General features: G+C 43.7%; 1 protein-coding gene across 1 annotated transcript in view; it reads right to left on the reverse strand.

The window, feature by feature from the left end:
- The window catches only part of LOC136612292 (tetratricopeptide repeat protein 24-like), a 75,079-nt gene that overhangs the window by 16,138 nt on the left and 34,862 nt on the right, over positions 1 to 24,079 (reverse strand). The window contains exons 3-5 of the mRNA XM_066592538.1: positions 23,760 to 23,975; positions 20,514 to 20,642; positions 18,196 to 18,317 (exon numbers count right to left, since the gene is read on the reverse strand). Of these exons, the coding sequence (XP_066448635.1) occupies positions 18,196 to 18,317; positions 20,514 to 20,642; positions 23,760 to 23,975 (467 nt within the window). The remainder of the gene's footprint in view (positions 1 to 18,195; positions 18,318 to 20,513; positions 20,643 to 23,759; positions 23,976 to 24,079) is intronic.

The raw sequence follows: 24,079 nt of genomic DNA on the forward strand, positions 1-24,079 counted from the left end.
TATATTTATGTACCGCCGGCGGGTTCCAGGGAGCCACCCATGCTGTGGGTGCACACGGAATTCCCATTGCGGAGTTGTACCTGCCTGTGACTATTTATAAAAAACCACGGTCTGACTGGGGCATGCAGACACCTTGACAGAATGAATAGTGTGTGGCACATAGGTTCCCCATTGCTATGCCCACGTGTGCAGCTTCTGATGGAGGTGGCACAGGATTGGATTTCTCATTGCTTCTGTACAGCATTGTGGGCTATCGCCCTGTCCCTTTTAAAGAGGGTCGCTGCCTAGCCGTGCCAACCCTCTGCAGTGTGTGCCTGCGGTTCCTCCTCATGGCAGACGCACTTATAAATAGACATGAGGGTGGTGTGGCATGAGGGCAGCTGAAGGCTGCGCAGGGACACTTTGGTGTGTGCTGTGGACACTGGGTCGTGCGTGGGGGGGGGGGGGGTTGGGCAGCATGTAACCCAGGAGAAGTGGCAGCGGAGTGTCATGCAGGCAGTGATTGTGCTTTGTTGGAGGTAGTGTGGTGCTTAGCTAAGGTATGCATTGCTAATGAGGGCTTTTCAGAAGTAAAAATTGTTGGGAGGGGGGGGGGCCACTCTTGCCGCTATTGTGGCTTAATAGTGGGACCTGAGAACTCGAGATGCAGCCCAACATGTAGCCCCTCGCCTGCCCTATTCGTTGCTCTGTCGTTCCCATCACTTTCTTGAATTCCCCAGATTTTCACAAATGGAAACCTTAGCGAGCATCGGCGATATACAAAAATGCTCGGGTCGCCCATTGACTTCAATGGGGTTCGTTATTCGAAACGAACCCTCGAGCATCGCGAAATTTTCGTCCCGAGTAACGAGCACCCGAGCATTTTGGTGCTCGCTCATCTCTAATGTTCAACCAACTTTTACCTTAGCTTTAAGCTGGCCATATACGTATGATAAAAGCTACCTGAACCCACTCATTTCAGCATGACTGGCTGATGTTGTTATGTGTATGGGATACCTCTCGACTTTCTTTGGAGGGCAGATGCTGGAGAAAAGAGGTATCAGGATACTTTGTTTCCACCAGACACCTCTCTGGCAGTGGAACCTTGAAAGTTAATGTGGTTACTCAGTTTATAGTTGAAGAGAAGTCTAGGCTGAGATGGTTATGCAGCATAAATTCCTTCGGTAATGAGTGCCAAATGACAATGAACATGAATAATTCTTACTAGGATTGTCAATTCCCATATAGAATACACTCATTGGCAGCATTACTCTCCATTTATATGGAAAGATATACTGCTGGTTACTGAGTATTTTTATGCCTACAAAAAAGACACGATTAGCCAATGAGTATTTTCTCTTTCATCAGCTGATTGTGTGTATATTCATGTGGGCTGATGATCAGGACAACGAATGTTTGGGTAAATATCTGTGCCCGATCATCGGCCTGTATAAAAAGGGCCGTAAGCAATGTTATGCAGAAAAATTTGTCACTTTCCTTCACAGTCTTTCTACCATTGGAGATTCTCAAACAGTACAAGTACCTACTACAGAAGTTATTCTCTGACTTTCAATTTACTATCGATATGTTAAGGGGGTTGTCCGGTTACCAGACAACATACCCACTATACAAACAACTGTGCTAAAAAAAAAAAAACTAGCTGTACCTACCCATCCTCAGCCACTCAGCGCTGCAGCCAAACCGGTGTTTGTTCTTGAAGACGATGCCACCAGATATCATGTGACCACTGCAGCCCAGGGGTTGCAGCATCACCACTTATTCTTCTGGCATCGTCGCTTGCATTCCGGATGCCATGATGCCAGGAGTTCAAAACGGTGACTCTGTGAGCTCTAATTGGCTGTAGTGGTCACGTGACATTCAATGACACCATCTTCAACAACAAACACCAAGAGGACGGTGGACCTATAATGGCATCGGACGGGAAAGTACAGCTGATTTTCTTTTAGTGCAGTTCATGTTATAGGGGGAATGTTGTCTGTTAATCGGGCAACCCCTTTAACACAATATTTAGATTTTTATGCAGTTATTCATATAACTGTCAAATATTGTTCAAAATTTTAAAACTAAAAAATGAGAAGGAAACAAGGTAATAATTGTTGTAATCACATTTCTAATATTTATCTTTATGGGCCACTTCCATTATAAATGTTGAGCTATGCTGTTGGCGCAGTGACTAATTATATCTTCCATTGAATACAGATTATAGTGATAGATAACCTACATTAAAACATTCAGCATTTATCCTTGAATAGTGGAAAATGCGGCCAAAGGCACAGCATTAAAAACATCTTTGGAGGTGCTTTAAAAAAATGTCTGCTCTTCCAAGCTATTCATTGAATGCATTTCATTACTGCAAGAATGACTCTAACTGGCTTTCTGTAATTCATGCCCTTGTGAGGAATTCATTGTCTAGAAATCCTAGTAAATCTCAGGAATACAATTGCCAAAGAACTGATAATTACTACATAGTTAGTCTCTCATCTCCAAGTGGCCAAGTAAAGTGGCACCACTGTGATTTTCTTCATTTCCCTGCTACAGGACTGCTTGATTAGGCATATCTTCTGACAGTAAACCAAACACTGCAAGCACACTGATGCTTTTAATTCATTGCAATCCTATTAAGTATGATTTATCTGCAATGACAATGAGGATTGTTTGCCGTGTAAGATAATTCCCACCACAGCAGGCCTGTTATCATCCAGATAAGGAGCTGAAGTCTACAAATCTATTGTCAGCCATGGTTTGCTATGAAGAATACTGTGTCTTATAGCTGATAATCATGTTTTTTTAAATAATCCTATCAGTGTTGCAATGCAATAAGCTATCTTGATGAAATATTTATAGTATGTATTGTACAAGTATTTAAACCGTTATAACGTCCCTTGTTGTTTTTATCTGCAGTTCTAGGTACATTTTATCGTATTTGAAATGTATCAGTGAAAGGACAAAATTAAACATTCCCAGCAGATCTTAATACTGTGCAAAGCTCACATATTTTCCTTCCTTTTCGCTGCAAATCAAAGAAAAAGGAGTTACTTAATCTACTTGATGATATTTATACCAATCACACATGAGAAAACAGGTTCTGAACCTCGGAAAATAAAGTTACCATAGGCAGGAGGGCCACAACATATGTGCTAATGCATAGGTCAGTATAGCCAAGGTTCTCCATGATGAGCACCCACCTCTCATCCACTTAACAATTGGAGTGCAACTTGCCTATCTGAGGGTGCATTCACACGAACGTATATCGGCTCGGTTTTCACGCCGAGCCGATATACGTTGTCCTCATCTGCAAGGGGGGGAGGCTGGAAGAGCCCAGGAGCAGGAACTGAGCTCCCGCCCCCTCTCTGCCTCCTCTCCACCCCCTGCACTATTTGCAATGGGGAGAGGCGGAATGGGGGCGGGGCTAATTCCCGCAACTTAGCCCCGCCCCCGTTCCGCCTCCTTTCATTGCAAATAGTGTAGAGGGGCGGAGAGGAGGCAGAGAGGGGGCGGGAGCTCAGTTCCTGCCCCTGGGCTCTTCCAGCCTCCCCCCTGCACATGAGGACAACGTATATCGGCTCGGCGTGAAAACCGAGCCGATATACGTTCGTGTGAATGCACCCTGAATGTGTATGTACAGATACAGCAATCATTAACATAACAAGCCCATCAAGATAACTCGATTTACAGCATTGTAGTAAATTGTTATCATAGTGCATTAAATGTCAAGTTAACGTTTGCTACATGCCTAAAGGCCCATTTACACGCAACGATTATCACTCAAAATTCTGTAAAACGATGGCATATGAGGAATGATTGCTGCGTGTAAATGTAAATTGTGCACTTTTGTCTGAACAATGATTTTTAGGTGAGTTTAAAAACCATCGTTCAGACTGCAAGTTGTGTTCTCCATGGGAGCAGGAGAGAACATTAGATTATCTCTGCAGCCCCTGTGAGAAAACAGACTGCACGCTGTTTTCTGCATGGGAGCGGTTGATTACATTGTATTCATGCCATCAGCCCGTGATAGCCCATAATAGGAAATAAGGAGCTGATTGCAGAGCTCAGGCCACATGCTGAGTTCAGCAAACAGCTTCTGGAGGCTCATTTGCATGCAAATGAAGCTGATAAAGTACTAATGGGCACTAGTGCCCATTAGTACTTTATGCAAAATGATTGCTAAAACTGTCAATCTTTCAGTCATTTGAAGGATTGTCTTTGTGTCGACATGAGCCTTAAGTTTCTTGGCTAACATGTATCTTTGATATTGCGTTTACACTAGCTAACCAGACATTTTGTAAAATAAGAGACTATTGAGTTATAAATTGTGCCTACTAACAGGAATATTGATTTGTAGAAGCAATTGTGCAAGTAACTCAAGAATAATGGTTTAAATGCACATCATTCCTTTAGCCGGTTTATAGGCTCAAGAAGCAATGGAAAAATAGAATTTACAATAATGAATTCTTCTTTAACAAATGTCCTTGTTTTCATAATCATGTTTCTAGACATTTTGGCATTATTTGTTGCTTATGTACTGAGTGTCTTTTTCAAGGATTATTTTCCTTGAAATAGAACATAATGTATAAAAGAATTTCTGATGCTTATGCAGCTATAGATAAATGAATCTGAGATGTAAACTTACTATGATTTGCTATGAAATGCTTGTTGAATTATGATTGTGTGTTCACAGGACAAGGTAGCTCATGATCAACTCTAGTGCTAGAAATTTTGTTATACGTGCTGTGCAATAATAAAGCACTTCAGAAGAGCTTGAAAATATCACGAGACTGTTTTTTCTCTGATGCATCGAATAACAATTAGGTATACCTGATTGATAAGACCACAATACCCGACCCACTGAGTGTCACCTAAATTAGGTGATTACTCCAACATCTTGGTGGAGAAACGCATGCATGTGGAGTGTTCTAAGGATTGTCAAGGTCTCTGGATAGTCTCAAGTCCTTTTCCATGTTAGTTTTGACCAGTTGTTTCCCATTTAGTGTGTAATGGTGACATGTATATTCCCATATCCTTGTGCATAACCTTATGTTTTTCAGTGTAAAACCTCATATTTCACTTTTCTTCCCAAGCCCCCAAGTTATCCAAATTCATTTGCAACCACATTCTGTCCTCTTCTGTGTTCATTACTTTACATAGTTTTGCATCATCTGCAAATATTGCTATTTAACTGTGCAACCCTACTACTTACTACCAGGTCATTAATAAATATATTGAAAAGAATAGTGAGAGCTCAATACTGCCCCCTGGTGTACCTCAATAGTAATGGGGACCCAATTATAGTATGTACCATTAATAACCACGATCTACTTTCTATCATTGAGCCAGCTATTGACCTAATCGCACACATTCTCAACCAGACTAAGTATTCTCATTTTATGTACCAAACTTTTATGCTGCTCAGTATCAAACTCTTTGAAAAAGTCCAGATTCACAAGATCCAATAACTTTCCCCGGTCCAGTTTAGAACTTACCTTCTCGTAGAAGCTGATCAGATTGTTTTGACAGGAGCGATCACTCAAACCCATTCTGATATGAAGTTATACAGCCATTTCCTTGAGGTACTCCAGAACAGCATCTCTTAGAAACCCTTCAAACATTCTACCCACAATAGAAGTGAAGATTTACTGGCCTGCAGTTTCCAGGCTCGATTTTGTACCCCTTTTTGAATATCGGAACCACAGTGGCAATGTGCCAATCCAGTGGAACAGACCCCATCACTATAGAGTCCAGTGTACTTCCTGTGACTGAAAAGATAATATCCATACTGCGTTTATGGTGTTTGTTTTACAAGCACGACCCAAAGATCCTTAAAGTTGTATATATAATGGTCCAATATTTCCCCATGGTGATGTTACAGAATTTGAAGACAACTTCACAATTTTAAATGTACATGTTAGGCTACTCCCGGTCGCATTAAATTATTATCTAACATATATAATTAGATGTACATGCGCCCTGCTGAAAAGATAGAATATTTTGCACAATGGAATGTCTCCCCTCCCTTTTTTACATTGCGGAGATAAAAACGTTAACCTTGTGTGTGTCCTGACACACAGACTGGTAGAATAGGGAGAAATCTCTTTTGTCTGATGAATCTGGGTCATAAGAAGTAGAGCCTATGCTTTAGCTTGAACTTATTAGTGCATGTGTACAACCTGTACAAATGAATGCAACAGTATGTGAGACAAACTTTTGCTGGATAGACAAAAATTGTGGGTATTGCCTCTTTGTTTTGTAGATGTGTGTTAAGATGGTGAGAGACCAGAGAGAAAAGGGATACCCTACAGATAGATTTTATCGGAAACTGGAATTCTGCACTAACAGGCAAAGGGCTTATCTGGAAAGTCTCTTAGATTAGTGTACTGCCCGTCTGGGATGGGCAATCAAGGCCTTGATGTTGAAACAGTAATATTCCTAGGAACCAAGAGACATGATCACTGGGGAGGTCATGGGTTTGGCAGTGACTGTTCTAGGGACAGGGACATCACTGCAGGAGGTCATGGGCAAAAAGACAGGTGTGACCAAAATTTATTATCTCAATGTAAAGATATGAAGCATTTTTGAGAGCGAATGTGGAGGCTGGATAGCAGATCATAAAATAGAAAGATGTGGATAAGTGAATTAAAGTGTCAAAGAGAGTGTGTGCTAGAGGTTACAAAGAAGTTGAATTGAAAGGATGTTTCCTATACAGTGACTTGAATTTGTCTGAGACGATGTTGATGTAAGGGAAGGAAGGGAAGATGAGTAAGATTTCTCTGGTGTAATATTTTTGCCCTCCCTTAACACAGACCAACCTACCAGAGAAGAAGTCTATCTCAATTTGAGTGGAATGTATATACATATATCAATGCATATATGTTGATTCATTTCTCATACAATGCTCAATTGTTTCTACTCAAGAAAAAGGTTGCCAAGGGTAACCTCAAACCTTTCTTACAGTCCATGATTTACCAAATCCCCATACATTGTTATCAATAGTACTCTCCAGCACCACTTTCTTCACATTCGTGAATCTTGCAAATGCTTCTTCAGTGTACTCTTAAAGAGAGTGCCCAGCTCTGATTTGCTCCCATGTGAACTGCGTACTTTCCTGGGATTGGTGAGATATTGCAGAAAATGGGTACCCCAAGCCTCCAGCCTTCTGCAATCCCTCTATGACTGCCTGTCCCACCAAAATAGTGCCCTCATATATAACAATTAGAAGATGTACAGTCCTGAATCTAGATTCATTACTTCCACTGAATTCAGGAGGGGGGGTGTGGGGGGGGGGGGGGGTGGAGTATTAAATGCAAATGCATGATTGTTTAGAATTAATAGAAAACAAGACCAGGGATCTTGAAAATGTTGTTGAAACTACCATTCCTATTGCAGATTTTGCATTTTTCATAGATGGCTCCAGATATCATAAAACTGTGCAAGAAAAAAAGGCTATGTAGTGGTAACCAAAATTAGGTAATTGGACAGAAACCACTCACCCCTGGCAAGTCTACTTAGGAAGCTGAGCTGATGGCACTCCTTGAAGGCAAAGTGTAAACTGGCTGAAGGCAAAACTATTTATGTCTATACCAACTTGCTGTACGCTTTTGGAATCGCATTCAATTTTGCATCCTTTTGGCACATTAAAAATTTGTTGGATCATCAGGTAAACCAATCCGGAATGCAGAGGCAGTATCCTTGTTGTGTCAGGTTTTAGCTTATCCCAAACAAGTAGCCGTCATCAAGGTTCAGGCTTATACTAAGGAAATGATTCCAGAGGCCCAAGGGAATGGAAAGGAGGATGCAGCAGTCAAAGCAGTAGCCAAACTCCCTCTGAGCAACATGTCATCTATCCAGCTGGTTTGAATATCTCTTTGTTGTCCCTTTTGTAGGATCACGTTCCTAGGGGCAAAAAGGAGGAGTGGCACCGGAAGGGTGTGGAAAAGGGTGAGAAGGGAGTCTGGAGGAAAGGCGTACACCTGGCTCTACCCTATGATGTCTTATTTGAGCTATGGACCAATGCATTAGTCAAGGGAGGTAATGTGTGGTGTAGTGTCTTTTGCTGGGTTGCCCAAGGGTTCAACAATGCTGCCACCAGGTTTGTGCAAGGATGCATAGCTTGTGCCTGACAAACCCAGGCACAGTTGCAAAAGTATTTCCTCATTGTTACTTCAGGGCAGGACTGCCCATTCCAGCAATGGTAGATTGACTACATACAGCAAGCTTTTGTTGGCTTGCATAGACATTTAAAAAATAAAATAAATCTTGTTATTTTTATAGCGCCAACATATTCCACAGTGCCTTCAGGTCATTTATTTAATCCCCCACCACCAAGCTGGGTACACATTTTACTGACCTCGGAAGGATGGAAGGCTGAGTCGGTATTAGTGTATCTTAACGCCACGGGAAGTCCTGGTGGAGCCAAGATACAAGGAGTTTGACGGGGTTGTCACCCCCTGTTTGTGATAGGCTGCAGGGAATCGTCCCCTTTCTCGGGTTCACAGGTCCTGGTGTTTTTCCCAGCACTGAGTGTAGCAGGCGTCCAAGCAGCCACGCTTTCACTGTCCCTGCCGGCCTGTTTTCGGCCTTAAAGAATTTCCTGCAGGGCCGGATGTCACCTCTGCTGCGTTAGATGGGGCTTCTGTGACTGTCCCTGTGGACCCTTCCTCCACCCTTCCACACTGGGAGTGTAGGGGAGCCGCTGGAGGACAGCAACTGCAAACTTGAGTATACATGGACCCCCCCGTCGCTGCCGCTGGGGCTCTATAAAGCTCCCCGTTCCGTGCGTCTGAAGTCAGGAGTCAGGGCAGAGTGCAGGCCAACCGATTTTCCCCTTCCTCCACTACCTCGTCTGTTGACCACCACAATCCCTCATTAGTACCGAGCGCCGCCTCTCAGCCTTCCTCCACGGCGGCCGGTGCTGGCTACAGGACCTGTGAAGGTGAGGCCAGGGAGAATGCAAGACAGCCAATCAGTAACAGGGGACGTCAACCCCCTGTCAAAATCATTGTATCTTAGCTCCACCTGTACTTGTGGTGGTGTCAAGATACACTAATACCGGCTGAGTCAACCTTGAGCCGACTTACACATTTTATTAGCCCTCTACTCAGTAAGAACAATACCTAATAGAAGGACCAAAGTGTCCCCATATGAAGCTATGTTTTGAAGGGTCCCTGTAACAACACCTCTACGCCCCGCATGCGGACCTTCAGTACACAAATAATCTGGCTATCCTAAGCCAGTCATTTGAAGCCAGAAAGACAAGAGCTTGCCAACAGAATAACACATAGGTGGGCTTTGAAGAATTTGGTTATGTCCTACTCCTGTGAGACAGTATCATAATACGAATCTTCATATCTTAATTTGGCAATCAACAATGAGAATTCTCATCTTTTTACATACATAAAATCTATTACTTTGGCTTAAGATGCTCAAGAAATCCCACATGATTTACCCGTTAGTGACCAGCCAGACGTGTTTCTAGGGCAGTCACTAAGGGATTTTAGGCTAGGTCCCCATAAAATAAAGTTTAACTGCTAATCTAATATGTATGAAGGCATTTCAACTCTTCCCCAATGGCAGATATCAGAGAAGATTAGGATTGAGCACTTGGATTTTAACTGCCCAACCTTTCGTTCTTGAGAAATAAGCGATCACCAGAGGACTATGGCAGCGATTTTCTCCCCTCTTCAGATGCACCTGAGCCTAGCATATATATGTTTGTGGGTATCAGGTGAGATAGCTGTCAGTGGAATGAGTGTTCAACAGCTATCTAATGTGTATGGTCACAGTACTGTCCTGTCTACTAATCAAGGGGAAGTTAATAGTATTCACTATTAATAGCCCAGTGTACTTCTGCATCTGTAATATGGACACATGTCCTGGCTCAACCACAGGGTGTACAGACCCAAACTTTCATGATAACAATCTATGATTATGAATACTATGTGCGAGAAAGATCGGGCGGCACCTATCTTCCTGCAGCTTTGTTTTGGTGTCAGGGAAAGTTCACTATACTCCATCCCAGCGAGCATAGTTGCGCCTATGCTTGTCTAAATCCACCCTATCTGTCAGTGACTGAGTGTAAGGGTTGTGTTGGCTGGGATCTGTTGTACCACATAGGTTTCTAGCAGCACAGCCCCACAGGTGTGGTATGATTGAGCTGGTTGGATGTGGTGTTCTCCTGCTAGCCAATCACCATCGGTCTGTTTGCAGATAAATATCCTCCCTCTGCAAGAGAAAGCTGGTTTCCCTTCACTGTAGGGTTTGTTGGTTTTGCATTCCTGTACATGTGTTATGTGGGTGAATAGTGTCATTTCCAGTGTTTGTGCATGTGGACAGACATTAGGTGTGGATAGTGTGAACAGGGGCTATCCCAGTGTTTGTTTATGTGGTGTGGATAGCCCTGTTTTGTGTATATGGTGTGAACAATGTCATATTCTGTATGTCTGTGCAGGTGGCTAGACATGAGGAGTGAACTGTTCTGTTCTATGTGGTTGTGTGTCTGGCATGCTAACCCTAGTGTGTTGCTGTGTGATTTGTGTTCTGTATGCCGGTCTGTTCTGGTTTCGTGTGTTAACCCTTAAGGGATAGTCAGGACTGAGGTTCCAGCGCGGGGACACCTTCATCGAGGTGATTGCCTTGCTTATTAGGTAGGGTCCTGCCATTCTCCCTGCAGCTTGGGGTCAGTTGTCTTACTAGTGTAGGGACTAGCAAGACCACGAGGAGCCTTGATTGTGGCTTGTGGGCTTAAGTATTTTGGCCAATATACGAACCAATACCTTGTACTTTCATAGTTATTACATCTGCTTATGTGTACAGGTATGCATGGCGAGTGTATGTCGTCAGTCGGTTCCTGTTTGTGTCTTCTGCCAGTATGTCCAGTCTGAGTCCGTTTCCTGGCACTGTTCCCGGTAGTCCCTAACCCCTTCTAGGTCAAGTTCGTATGCGGTCGGTGTTTGTTTGCCCACACGAACATAACACTGAGTTGCAACAAGTGTCAAAGTAGCTCAAAACATAGAAATTTGTGATAAAAGCAACCAAATAATAATCTTGTTCACACAATTTGTTAGTCCGCAGGACATTCTCCGTGTTTCTGAAGCAGTATTGTGTAATTCCTACAGGGAGCACAGGAGTTAATTTTATGTGGATCTCTTCCATTTTCAGATGGCATAAGGACTTAGAGGTGGAGTTTAGCCAAGGGGGCAGACTTAACATTCTTTGTCTCCTATTGGAGATAGGGCAGCAGAAGGATCCTAATGCAGCCAGCTGTCTTACAGCCAGACACATTATATTGAGAATGAGAGGAGGAATGGCTGAGCTCCTGAGACACATATGGAGGAATTTGTTACATATTTCTCCCCTTTCGTTGCAATATAAGGCAAAATAAGAGGTAAAAAAAGGAAAATAATAAAAGTTGCTGAGATGTTGTGTCTTTTCTATATTTAGTGTTCCGGAATACAATGTTAGAAAATGACCTACTGATGACCATTTTCTAAATTTCATCTGTGAATAAATACATGATAAATAGCTTTTGCAAATGAACATTGCAGCTTTATATATCAACATAGAGCAACACGAGCTAAAGCAGCAAGTGCATACACGATAAAAATTTAGCAAAGGTGTGAGCATAGGTCAATAACATTATCTGTATTACAACAAAAAAAAATCTGAAATCTTGTAGTTTTCATACTGGCCACTGAGCCTCCCAATAGACTAACGGTAGCAATACACATTACATTAAGGCCTCATGTCCATGGGGAAAAGATGATTTAAAATCCGCAGCGTTTTTCCCGCACGCGGATCCGCGCCCCATAGTGATGCATTGGACACCCGCAGGTAGTTAAATACCTGCGGATGTCATTTTCCCCTTAAGGCGCGGATTGTGTGTGCGGGAAAATAACCGCGACATGCTCCATTTTAGTGCGGGTCTCCCGAGGGAGAAGCCTATGGAAGCTGTCCAGATCCGCGGAACACCCGTACCAGAATTAAAACTTACCTGTCTGGACGCTGCGGATCTTCTCTCCGTCGTGGCCGTATCTCTTTTCTTCGGCCCAGCGGATGTGCCCGGCGCATGCGACCGGCACGCTGCCGGCATGCCGAGCACATCCGCCGGGCCGAAGAAAGAAGATCTGTCCGCGACAGAGGGCAGATCTGCAGCGTCCGGACAGGTGAGTTTATTCTTATTTTTAGCCTCATGTCCCCGGGAAAGGAGGGACCCGCTGCAGGATTCTGCATGGAGAATCCACGGCGGGCCTGATTTTCCCTGTGGACATGAGGCCTAACCCCTAAATTCCGTGGTCTATTTTGGCCCAAAGGACACAATGATTTTTAGGGGATTTTCATCTCCACTTTTCAAAAGTTTTCATAACTTTTTTAACTTTCCATTGACATGGCTATATGAGGGCTTGTTTTTTGCATGACAAACTATAGTTTTTATAAGTAGCTTTTTTGGGTGCATATAATGTATTGCTAAACTTTTAATATTTTTTTAGGGCAGGGTGAGAAAACACATCAATTCTGCCATTATTTTTTTGTGTGTTAATCATGCAGTATAAGGCCTCGGTCACACGGGCGATCTTTCGCGCGATTTGCGCATGCGATCTGCGATCTTTTAGAACAATTGCTTTGCAATGGTATCGGACACATGGGCGCTTTTTATGCGCTTGTCCGATAAATTATAGGACACAAGAAATCGCAGATCGCGCCTATCTGCGATTCCTTGTGTTCTCTATATGCGCTCAATGGGGCCAGCGGCAGCAGCGCCGACCCCATTGAGAACATATACTACACAAATCATTCTCCTCTGCCACAGATGTAACAGCGGTGGCAGAGAAGAATGATGTTTGCCCATTGAATTAAATGGAGCCGGCAATACAGCCGGCTCCATTGAAAGCAATGGGCTGCCGGCGAGTGCGGGATGAATTTTCGGGAAGGGCTTAAAAATATAAGCCCTTCCCTGAAAATCATCCAAAAATGTGTAAAGAAAAAAAATCTATACTCACCTTGTCCCTGCAGACGGAGTTCAGCCGCGGCCGGCCGGCAGTTCCCCTGAACTGCTCTGTGTAGTATTCAGCAGGCGGGGATTTAAAATCCCCGCCTGCTGAATGGGCTGCCTCTGATTGGTCACAGCCCTCACCAATCAGAGGCAGCTCTCACTGGGTGAGTGAGTGCTGCCTCTGATTGGCTCAGCGCAGGGACCAATCAGGGGCAGCTCTAGAGAGCCGGGGACAGCAGCAGAAGTCGCCCGTCAGCACCAGCAGGTGAGTATTTTTTTTCTCTCACTATTTTAAAAGGCTTTTCAGGGTAGGGCTTATGAAATTCTTCCCTGCAAAGCCATTGACAGCTGCCGGGGCTCAGCGGTGACTTCTGCCGCTGTCCCCGACTCTTTAGCGCTGCTGAGCTATCAGCAGCCGGGAATTTAAAATCCCCTCCTGCTGGTAGCTCTGATTGTGATTGGCTGAAGCACTTCAGCCAACCACAATCAGAGCCACCAGCAGGCAAGGATTTTCAATCCCCGGCTGCTGATAGTTCACAATTACAGAGTCGGGGACAGCTGCAGAAGCCGCGTCTGAGCCCCGGTAGGTGAATATTTTTTTGGGTTGTTTTTGGACACTATTTAACAGGCCTTTCATAGAGATGAGCGAACGTACTCGTCCGAGCTTGATACTCGTTCGAGTATTAGGGTGTTCGAGATGCTTGTTACTCGAGACGAGCACCACGCGATGTTCGAGTTACTTTCACTTTCATCTCTAAGACATTAGTGCGCTTTTCTGGCCAATAGAAAGACAGGGAAGGCATTACAACTTCCTCCTGTGATGTTCCAGCCCTATACCACCCCCCTGCAGTGAGTGGCTGGGGAGATCAGGTGTCACCCGAGTATTTAAATCTGCCCCGCCCGCGGCTCGCCACAGATGCATTCTGACAGAGATCAGGGACAGTGCTGCTGATGCTGCTGCTGCTATAGGGAGAGCGTTAGGAGTTATTTTAGGCTTGAAGAACCCCAACGGTCCTTCTTAGGGCCACATCTGACCATGTGCAGTACTGTTGAGGCTGCTTTTAGCAGTGTTGCACAATTTTTTTTTTTGTATATCGGGCGTGCAGAGCATTGCGTCCTCAGTCTGCAGTCATTGTACAGAGTATAGGGCCAGCACTGGTGAGGCAGAGACAGTGGGAAAGGTGAAAGAGATATACTGTCTATATAGGCAGTGGGCTTTTTCAAACAAATTTGGGAAAAATACTATCTTTGGGCTGCCTGTGACCGTCTTGAGTGTACTGCATCTCTGCTGGGGGTAGTAGTCCTAATTATTACGCAGCTAAGTGTTACAGCAGGCTTGCGCAAAATTGTTTCCTGGTTCTGCGTTGCCCGTTACATCACCGCCGTCATCCCGTCCAGAGGAAAACAATCTGCAGTAATTTTACATAGTATAGGGCCAGTACTAGTGAGGCAGGGACAGTGGGAAAGGTGAAAGAGATATACTGTCTATATAGGCAGTGGGCTTTTTCAAACAAATTTGGGAAAAATACTATCTTTGGGCTGTCTGCGACCGTCTTGAGTGTACTGCGTCTCTGCTGGGGGTAGTAGTCCTAATTATTACGCAGCTAAGTGTTACAGCAGGCTTGCGCAAAATTGTTTCCTGGCTCTGCGTTGCCTGTTACATCACCGCCGTCATCCCGTCCAGAGGGAAACAGTATACTTATATACGCTGCCCACAGTATCTCTCTGCTGTCTCAGCTCAGCCTTTAAAAGAATAGAAGCAAAATACTTAAGGCCTACTAGTGGCCTTTGGACACTTGACTGCTTCTGCGCTGTGAATTCCACTAGCTCAGTCATACGCACCTACGTCTCACTACAGGCTTGCGCAAAATTCTTTCCTGGCTCTGCTGTGCGTTCCGTAAGCGAAGTCAGCCTCCAACCACAAGCCAATAAGCGGCACATTTAATTACAGCGTTCTGTTTCTGCACTACTGGTAATACACCATGCTGAGGGGTAGGGGTAGGCCTAGAGGACGTGGACGCGGGCGAAGACGCGGAGGCCCAAGTCAGGGTGTGGGCACAGGCCGAGCTCCTGATCAAGGTGTATCGCAGCCAACTGCTGCGGGACTAGGAGAGAGGCACGTTTCTGGCGTCCCCAGATTAATCTCACAATTAATGGGTCCACGCGGTAGACCTTTATTAGAAAATGAGCAGTGTGAGCAGGTCCTGTTGTGGATGGCAGAAAGTGCATCCAGCAATCTATCGACCACCCTGAGTTCTACGCCGTCCACTGCTGCAACTCTGAATCCTCTGGCTGCTGCTCCTCCTTCCTCCCAGCCTCCTCACTCCATTACAATGACACATTCTGAGGAGCAGGCAGACTCCCAGGAACTGTTCTCGGGCCCCTGCCCAGAATGGGCAACAATGGTTCCTCTCCCACCGCAGGAGTTTGTCGTGACCGATGGCCAACCTTTGGAAAGTTCCCGGGGTCCGGGGGATGAGGCTGGGGACTTCCGGCAACTGTCTCAAGAGCTTTCAGTGGGTGAGGAGGACCATGACGATGAGACACAGTTGTCTATCACTCAGGTAGTAGTAATTGCAGTAAGTCCGAGGGAGGAGCGCACAGAGGATTCGGAGGAAGAGCAGCAGGACGATGAGGTGACTGACCCCACCTGGTTTGCTACGCCTACTGAGGACAGGTCTTCAGAGGGGGAGGCAAGTGCAGCAGCAGGGCAGGTTGGAAGAGGCAGTGCGGTGGCCAGGCGTAGAGGCAGGGCCAGACCAAATAATCCACCAACTGTTTCCCAGATGTGGCAGATGTAGCAGCAGGGAATTCTTTTAACTAGCGGGGGGTGAAGGAAACATCTGCCGCATGTGTTCTTCATGCCCGCGGGGGTCACGGCAGCGGCGGAGGGGTACGTTTTTTGGTGTTTTTTGCACTAAAATGTTTCTTTTTCTGGAAAGGGCTTATATGTAAAGTCCTTCCCTGAAAAAGAATGCAGAGGGCCGGCAGAGCATTGTTTTCAATGGAGCCACCGACAGCAGCCGCGGCTCCATTGACAACAAGCACGCAGCTGTGTTCACGCGTGTTTTTGCTCGTACCTAGGTGCGGATGTATGTACGCACCTAAGTACGCACAAAAACATGCTCGTGTGAACATAGCCTAAAGCTAATCGAGGCTTCTTTTTTGTGTGATAAGCTGTAGTTTCGATTGGTACTATTTTGGCTTTTTTGATAACTTTTTTTGCATTTTTTGGGGAGGCACAAACGAACAAAATAAGCATTTTGCATCTGTTTTTCAGGTTTTGTTTTTTTTTTACAGTTTTTGCTATGCAGGATTAATATTTTGTTTAATTTATTGTACAGATTGCTATGGATACAATGATACCAAAAAGGTGAGGGTTTTAAATTTTTTTATTTTTTATACAAATGCAGAAAAGTGCGCAAAAAAAATTTTTTTTACACTACTTTTATTTTTTATGTCCCTGTAGGGGACTTGAAACAGCAGCTATGATAGTGAATTGCAGAACTACGGTACTGCAATGCTTTATTACTTACAATAGCGATCATAGGCCACGGCAAAGGACACCAGTATCTGGGTGCATTGTTTCCATTATACCTCTATGGCAATCATATGCATCAGTGAGAGTCCTTACATCATTATACCTCTATGGCAATCTCCCTCTGTGAACCATTTATGTGATCTACATGTAAGGGGTTTACAGCGGGGGATCGCTGTACTTAATGATCCTCTCTATTGTAGCGGGAGGCCGGGTTTCAGTAACAGCCGATTCCCACTGCAGGGTGGTGTGGGCTCAACTTCTGAGCTCGTGCCATCTTCAAGATGTAAGTTTATGCCCTGTTGCATTAGGTACTCTGCAGCGAGGATGTAAACTTACATCCTGTTAATGTCAACACATTACTTTTAGCATTGCTGGCCAATAGAGATGAGCGAGCATACTCGCTAAGGGCAATTGCTTGATCGAGCATTGCCCTTAGCGAGTACCTGCCTGTTCAGGAGCAAAGATTCGGCTGCCAATGGCGGGCGGGGAGCGGTGGGGGAGAGTGGGGAGGAACGGAGGGGAGATCTCTCTCTCCCTCTTTCCCCCCCGCTCCCGGCCGCAACTCACCTCTCACCCGCGCCGGCAGCCGAACCTTTGCTCCCGAGCGGGGAGATACTCGCTAAGGACAATGCTCGATTGAGCAATTGTCCTTAGCGAGTATGCTCGCTCATCTCTACTGGCCAACCATCTAATGTGTATGGTTTCAGAGGAAAGAAGGATTGGACTATTGAATCACCATACCAGATCAATTTGTGCTGCCAAAGATATTAGACAGCAGCTAACTCTACTCTGCCCATTAAGAACACATAAAAGCTCAGCCAAACCAAGCATGCATACGTATGGAACGGGGGTTGCGAAGAACAGCAATTGGGCTAAATGAGCATTTAGCCAACTAACATCTCTTGTTCTGTAGAGATAACTTATCAGCAGTCATCCTATTATCACAAACAGGATTACAATAAAGGTAACACTGATATATAAATAAAGGCTCATTTACACGCAAAGACAATCTTTCAAAGGATTGAAAGATTGACAGTTCTGGTGATCATTTTGCATAAAGTGCTAATGGCCACTAATGCCCATTAACACTTTACTAGCTTCATTTGCATGTAAATGAGCCTCTGGGAGCTGCTTGCAGAACACAGCATGTAGTCTGAGCTCTGCAATCAGTTCTTTTATTCTTGCAGGGGCTGTCAGCTGAATACAATGTAATCAGCTGCTCCCGTGCAGAACACAGAGTATGGTCTGTGTTATCTAGCTCACCTTAAAATCATTGTTCAGCCGAAGAGTGAATGATGGTAGCATTTACACACATCGCTTATATGCCATCGTTTGAACAAATTTTGAGCGATGATCATTTTGTGTAAATGGGACTTTACATATGATCCACAATTCAAAATATATGATGCCACAGCTCTACATCTCTCCCTCCCCGAAAAGTATAATGTTGACCACAACTATAAAGAGTATAACAGTTTGGTGTGCTAAACAGACCACAGACAACAAGGAGTTCAGTAGTAATATTGTACACAATAAGTGAACTGTTACAAATTCTCTCTTGATTCTCCAAAATGTACAAAATATAAATATTTGATCTGCTGTGAATCTTGAACTAATTTTATGGTCTTTAATCACAGTGTATGGTGCGTATATGTGAAATATTAAATGATACCTTTGATTTCCCTGATAGAATCAGTGCTTGCTTATAGTAGTGAATAGCTTGATCCACATTTCCAAGGCAAAAATATGAAGCACCCAACCCTTCACAGACAAGACATTGCCGAAGAAGGTCACCTGTCAAAACAAATTACCTTTTTTTTAATAAATCATATTAATCATTTTTGAAATCTATGTTGATAAGAGCCTGTTCTCTTTACTAAAACCATTCACTTCGGCACTCTTTTATTTTCATATTTCCCCTTTAAGACATCCCCATGTTATAGACATGTGATTACTCTGAATCATTCATAATGATCTCAGATAGACAACGGATTATTGCCATAGTCTAGCTTTTACAAATTTTTGGTGGCCTATAGGTCATCCCACAATACAGAAACATCCATTGTAAGGTTCCCAGAATTTTTCTAGACGTGCAATACTTTGTGTATTTCTAACATATGGAGGTTTGCTGCACCCGTAGTACAGCCATTCTAACAGAAAGCCTTGTGGCAATGTTTTTGTCTGCAAATATGCTTACTGGATATCTGCCACTTTAATCGTGCCTGCTGTTTCTTGCTACAAATTGGCAGACATCAAAATTTCTCATAAAGGAAAAATTATTTAATAGTGGGATTCATTCTACAGTTATCGACTTTTCACACAGCAGTAAATACTACAAAGCATCTCAGAAAATATTGAATGTTTACAGGAGCACAACATAGCCATAATCATACAGCAGAAAATGCTTCCATTGAACTCACAAAGGCTCGGTGTAAGACAGACTTGTACTACAGGGTAGAAGGATGGCGCATGCTGCTCTGCTTTGCAGTCTGTGCTCTGGATATCTTATTCCAGCCATTCCAAAGGGAGATTCACAATCATTTACTATTGATCTGAAGCGGTATGAAGTCATCTGTTGAGGATTTGCTCAACCCAGCTTGTGACTGTTGCTGAATAAAAATTGCGGTAGACCTGGAAAGCCTTGTTTCAAAGTGTTTGTTTCAGTTTTCTCTACAAGGCTGCTGAGAGTGTCAGATAAATTGTATGTGACACTTGGACTGTGGATGGTCTGAGTTTAATCACCAGTCACAACAAATTTGCTACCTGTATATCAAAAGCTGCAAAACTAGGAATTGCAGATCACTTTAGTTTCAGGCTCCACAGGAAAGCTCCAATGCTAAATCTGAAAGACAAGTCCCCCCCTTTACTGTGTGCCATATATAGTATAATACTGGTAGCAGTGGGGCTTATGGATGCAGCTAAGGCAAAAGGGGTAGGTGCAATTGTTACCTGTACACGTTAAGTAAATATGCCCCTGGCCGTTACTAAATAATGTTTTTTTCATACATCGATTACATCATTCTGCACATAGATCACTGAGGTCCACAGACATAGATTGTATTAGGCTGGGTTTACACAGTGCGGATTTGCCGCGGATTGCCGTTGCATAGCCGCACTGCGGCAAAACCCACAAAACACAAATGAGTTTTGACAAAAAGCTGTTCTCACAGTGCAGAGTTTTTCCGCACAGCCGCAGTGCGGAAATGCAACTGCAGCGTGGTTTTCAAAGATGCAGCATGTTCATTCCACTGTCTTTTCCGCACAGCTTTTTTGTCCATAGACCTCTATGGATGCAGCAAAATCCGCACCAAAATACACGGAAAAATGTAAAAAAGCGCTGCGGAAAAAAACGGTCCTGCATCCATGAACAGAGTGTATGCCACGTGGTTAAAACAACAATGTTAAAGGAGTGGTCTTTAGGCCTCATGTCCATGGGTGGGTCAGATTCCGTGTGGGGAACAGCGCATGGAATCCGCCAGCTGCCAGTGAGCCCTGCGTACCTGTATCTTGCAGGCTGCGGCGTCCGTGCGGACCTCTCCACCTCTGGGTTTGCTGTATTGCACAGGCTCCTCATGGCTCGCAGTCGGATGTGCGCAGTACAGATTTTTTTTTAATCTCCTGCTTTCCCGCAGGATCCATGGCACGTCCGCAGTGTCAACTGCAGGTGTGCTGTGGATTGGAGGGCTTCCATTGAATTCAAATGGAAGCTATCAGTGCGGGAACTGTACAAAAATGGAGCAGGGTGCGATTTATTTTCCGGACCGAAAGGTCCACAAAACAAATCCGCATGCTTTAATTAATTTGCAGTCATCCATGCTTTCCTATGGGCGGATTGATTTGCGAGTTTCCCAGCTGAGTGCCCTGTGTGGATTCCGCAAATCAAACCCGCCCATGTATATTGGGCCTAAGTCCCTTCTTCAGACAAATATAAGTATTTGTGCTTACTGCACATTAGCACTTTTATGGGCAATTTCAAGTTTGTAAATTCACCTGCATCCACAAAGGCTTGATATGCTTGCTGATAGTAGAACTCTGCCATATCATAGTTTTTCAGCTGGCTATAGGCAAATGCGAAGTTACTGAGGCATTGTCCTTGGGCACTCCTTTCTCCCAAAGATCCTGAAATCAATCATGAAAACAATGATGGCAAATTGAGCTTGTCAATATATACTGTAGTATTACTAATATACTTGTGTCCAAGAATGAAGGCAATACCAAGGATAATCCTGAGACTTCTGATTTCAACTCAACAACAATCCTGTTGGAGAAGTGCTGATATTAATATCTTAGAGCTCCAGGAGGTTTATTCATTTGGCAGGATAAATCAGTGGACAATAGTGACTTAGCTGTTTGTGTATTGTCGGCAGAAACAAATTGTAAACACATTGCTGAATGAATAATAGCAGATCTAAAACTTTATTTTGCACTCTAGAAGTATTTCACTGAGGCAGAATAGTCTATTATTTCAAACAAGCCCTTTCACAGTGTAGACATATACTAAAATTTAAATTCTTTATTAACTTAAATAATTCTAAAAGATCAGGGCACTGGACAAGGTCGTAAGCTCTTCATACTCAAGAAGAGGGGGAGCGACCGAGACAAACACGAAAACACGGATCACAGGCACTTTGTAAGTTTCTTCAAAGTAAGTTGGAGACTGATGCTTCGCATTTTTAATCTATCTCATTGAAGTGTATATATCATTCTGCCGTTATAGATAGATTACCAATTTGTGATGTTTTGGTAGTGTCTTAACCCTTTGCAATTCAATTTTGGATTCAGGATTTCCTAGGGGGTTTTCTCTTTCTGCCATTATACAATGGCGCCATCTGTTGGCTAGAACCAGTACTGCAGTATGGGACATGCTGGAAAGGCCCCCCGACAACAGAGTGACTAGTAATGTACAGTAAGAATACCCTCAGGACATCTTCCGACATCGGAGCTGTACAGCCTTCGATCAGAATGTCTTTAGACGTCAGACAGTGGATTGAAAAGGGTTAATAATCTACAGTTCACTTATGATACTTGTTTGAACTGTTCGTTAGGTGTAACCACCTCTTTTTAAAAAGTGGGCAGGGCTTAGTGGGAGGGGTGTAGCTTTTCATTACCTAACATATGTTCTATATTCTTTATGACAGAATCTGGCGCATTTTATGACACAAATATATGTCAGCGGATAGCTGTAGATTTACTGCTCTGGGCATTGTCTGATAACATTTATTAAGAGATGTGCATTTTAAAATAAAATTTGGGCATTTTAGGGTCCTTTCACACAGCTTAGGGCTCATGTCCACGGGGAAAAGAAGAATTAAAATCCGCAGCGGATTTTAACTCTTCTCCCGCGCGCGGATCCGCACCCCATAGGGATGCATTGACCACCCGCGGGTAGATAAATACCCGCGGATCGTCAATAAAAGTGATTTTAAAAAAAATGGAGCATGAAAAAATCTGGACCATGCTCCATTTTCATGCGGGTCTCCCGCGGGGACGGCTCCCGCGGGCTTCTATTGAAGCCTATGGAAGCCGTCCGGATCCGCGGGACACAAAAATCATATTTTACTTACACGCTCCGGTTCTTCTCTTCGGCGCCGCGCCATCTTCTCTCAGCCGCGGCCGGATCATTTTGCTTCGGCCCGGCGCATGCGCGGGGCACGTCACCGATGTCATCGTGCACATCCGCCGAGCCGAAGAATGAAGATCCGGCCGCGACGAGAGAAGATGACGCCGCCGCGAAGAGAAGAAACGGAGCGGATGGGAGGTGAGTTTATTGTCATTTATTTGTATTTTCAGCGCTCATGTCCGCGGGGCAGGAGGGACCCGCTGCAGATTCTACATGTAGAATCCGTAGCGGGCCCGATTTTCCCCGTGGACATGAGGCCTTAATCATTGTTCAGATTCTCGCTAGATTGTGGGAATTAGAGCGATAATTATTCATCCTGTGATGCTATGCGGGAAACAAATCACGGTATGTTTTATCTTGTGCGTGCTCCTGCATCACAGCCCCATTGTTTTCAAACTCCTGCATTCGCCAAAGTGATGTGAGGCTGCTTTCCCATGAAAACACCTTGCATCAATGGGGATTTCACATGGTGGGGAACGTGATATAAGGCAGCGATTATCGGCCTCATATCGCACTCTCCCGTGTGAAGTTAGCCAAAGGGTGCCTTCTGATTTTCAGATTTTTCTATAGGATTTTTATCATATTGTTTGTACATGACTTCCGAGGTTCCCATCTTATTTGAGCTGCAGTTAATAGCATATACAGCAGAACCCATAGACCATTCACACAATGGACAGGAGCGGACTCATTGACTTCTATGGGAATCTGTTCTAGACATGCTCCTATTATCTGTGCAGAGGTCATTATGCAGGAATGGGTGGAAGGATGAACTGTGACCATCAGCTATTGTGAATGTTGTATAATGTGTTATCTAATGTATTTGTATGTGTCTTCTTTCAGTATATTCCTGCCTCTGCCAACAATGAGATGACTGCTGAAACGTTTACTCTACAGAACTAGAAGTGTCAGCCTATTAGTCTAAGGGCTCCTTTTCTATCAGCGTTAGGGTCTTCATTTTCCTGTTTTATCATTAGAGCAAGAGAGATGGAAACCAATGGACCCTAGTGACTGCAGCACTTTCTTAGCTGAAATGGTGCTGCATGATGTTTTATTTTGTCTTGGTTTTTAGCGGAAATCTGTGATGGACGCTTCAAACAGCACCTCTGAAATAGCTAAGAACGAGCCCTTGATGATTACTGTGAAAAGGATATGGATTGGATACAATGTTTTTAAAAATATTGATTATGCCATCAAAAATTCTTAAATTACCAACATTCTTAAGGATGTGTAAAATAAAAACTTGATTTACGTAGTAGCTTATTTTGTAATGACTCATTCCCTTTAATTTACAGCTTTAACTGCAGGTGTTCTTCAAAGTATAAAAAGAAAAATAAAAAAAAAACAACAAAAAACTGTTTGATTGATGTTTAGTCAGCAGTTTAGCAAAAATGAATAGCAGCATGCAATGTATTACATTGTGTATTGCAGAACATTTAATTACCGATTTATTAATTTCTGAGCCTAAATTTCATTTTTTTGAACCAGTAATTTAAAATAGATCTACAATATTTTTTGCTGGCTGATGACACAAGAACAGTAGAGAGCTATTTTATGGAAATATTGATTAATCTTCAAGACTGCTTTAATTAATACACATAATGAATATGATGCTTTACCGTACATATCTGCTGCTTCGGCATGACTCCTTAGTGATTTTTCATATTGGTAAAGAGCATTGTCAACAGCTCCTAAGTTTTGGAGTAACACAGCCATCTTTCTTATAGAGAATTGTCTGCCATTACACAGGTTCAAACTTGCTGTAAAACAGTTTTCCGCTTGACTAAAACATTTTAGTTCAGCATAATGCAGCCCAACATGGTTATATAGTGTTCCTGAGAACCGAAGATGGGAAAAATAAAATGTTGAGTGTATAAGCATATTTATACATTCATAAGCTTGATCTATTTCTTGTATTATCTACTAACAGCACCACACA

Source organism: Eleutherodactylus coqui, chromosome 2 (genome assembly GCF_035609145.1).
Source record: "Eleutherodactylus coqui strain aEleCoq1 chromosome 2, aEleCoq1.hap1, whole genome shotgun sequence".
NCBI lineage: Eukaryota > Metazoa > Chordata > Amphibia > Anura > Eleutherodactylidae > Eleutherodactylus > Eleutherodactylus coqui.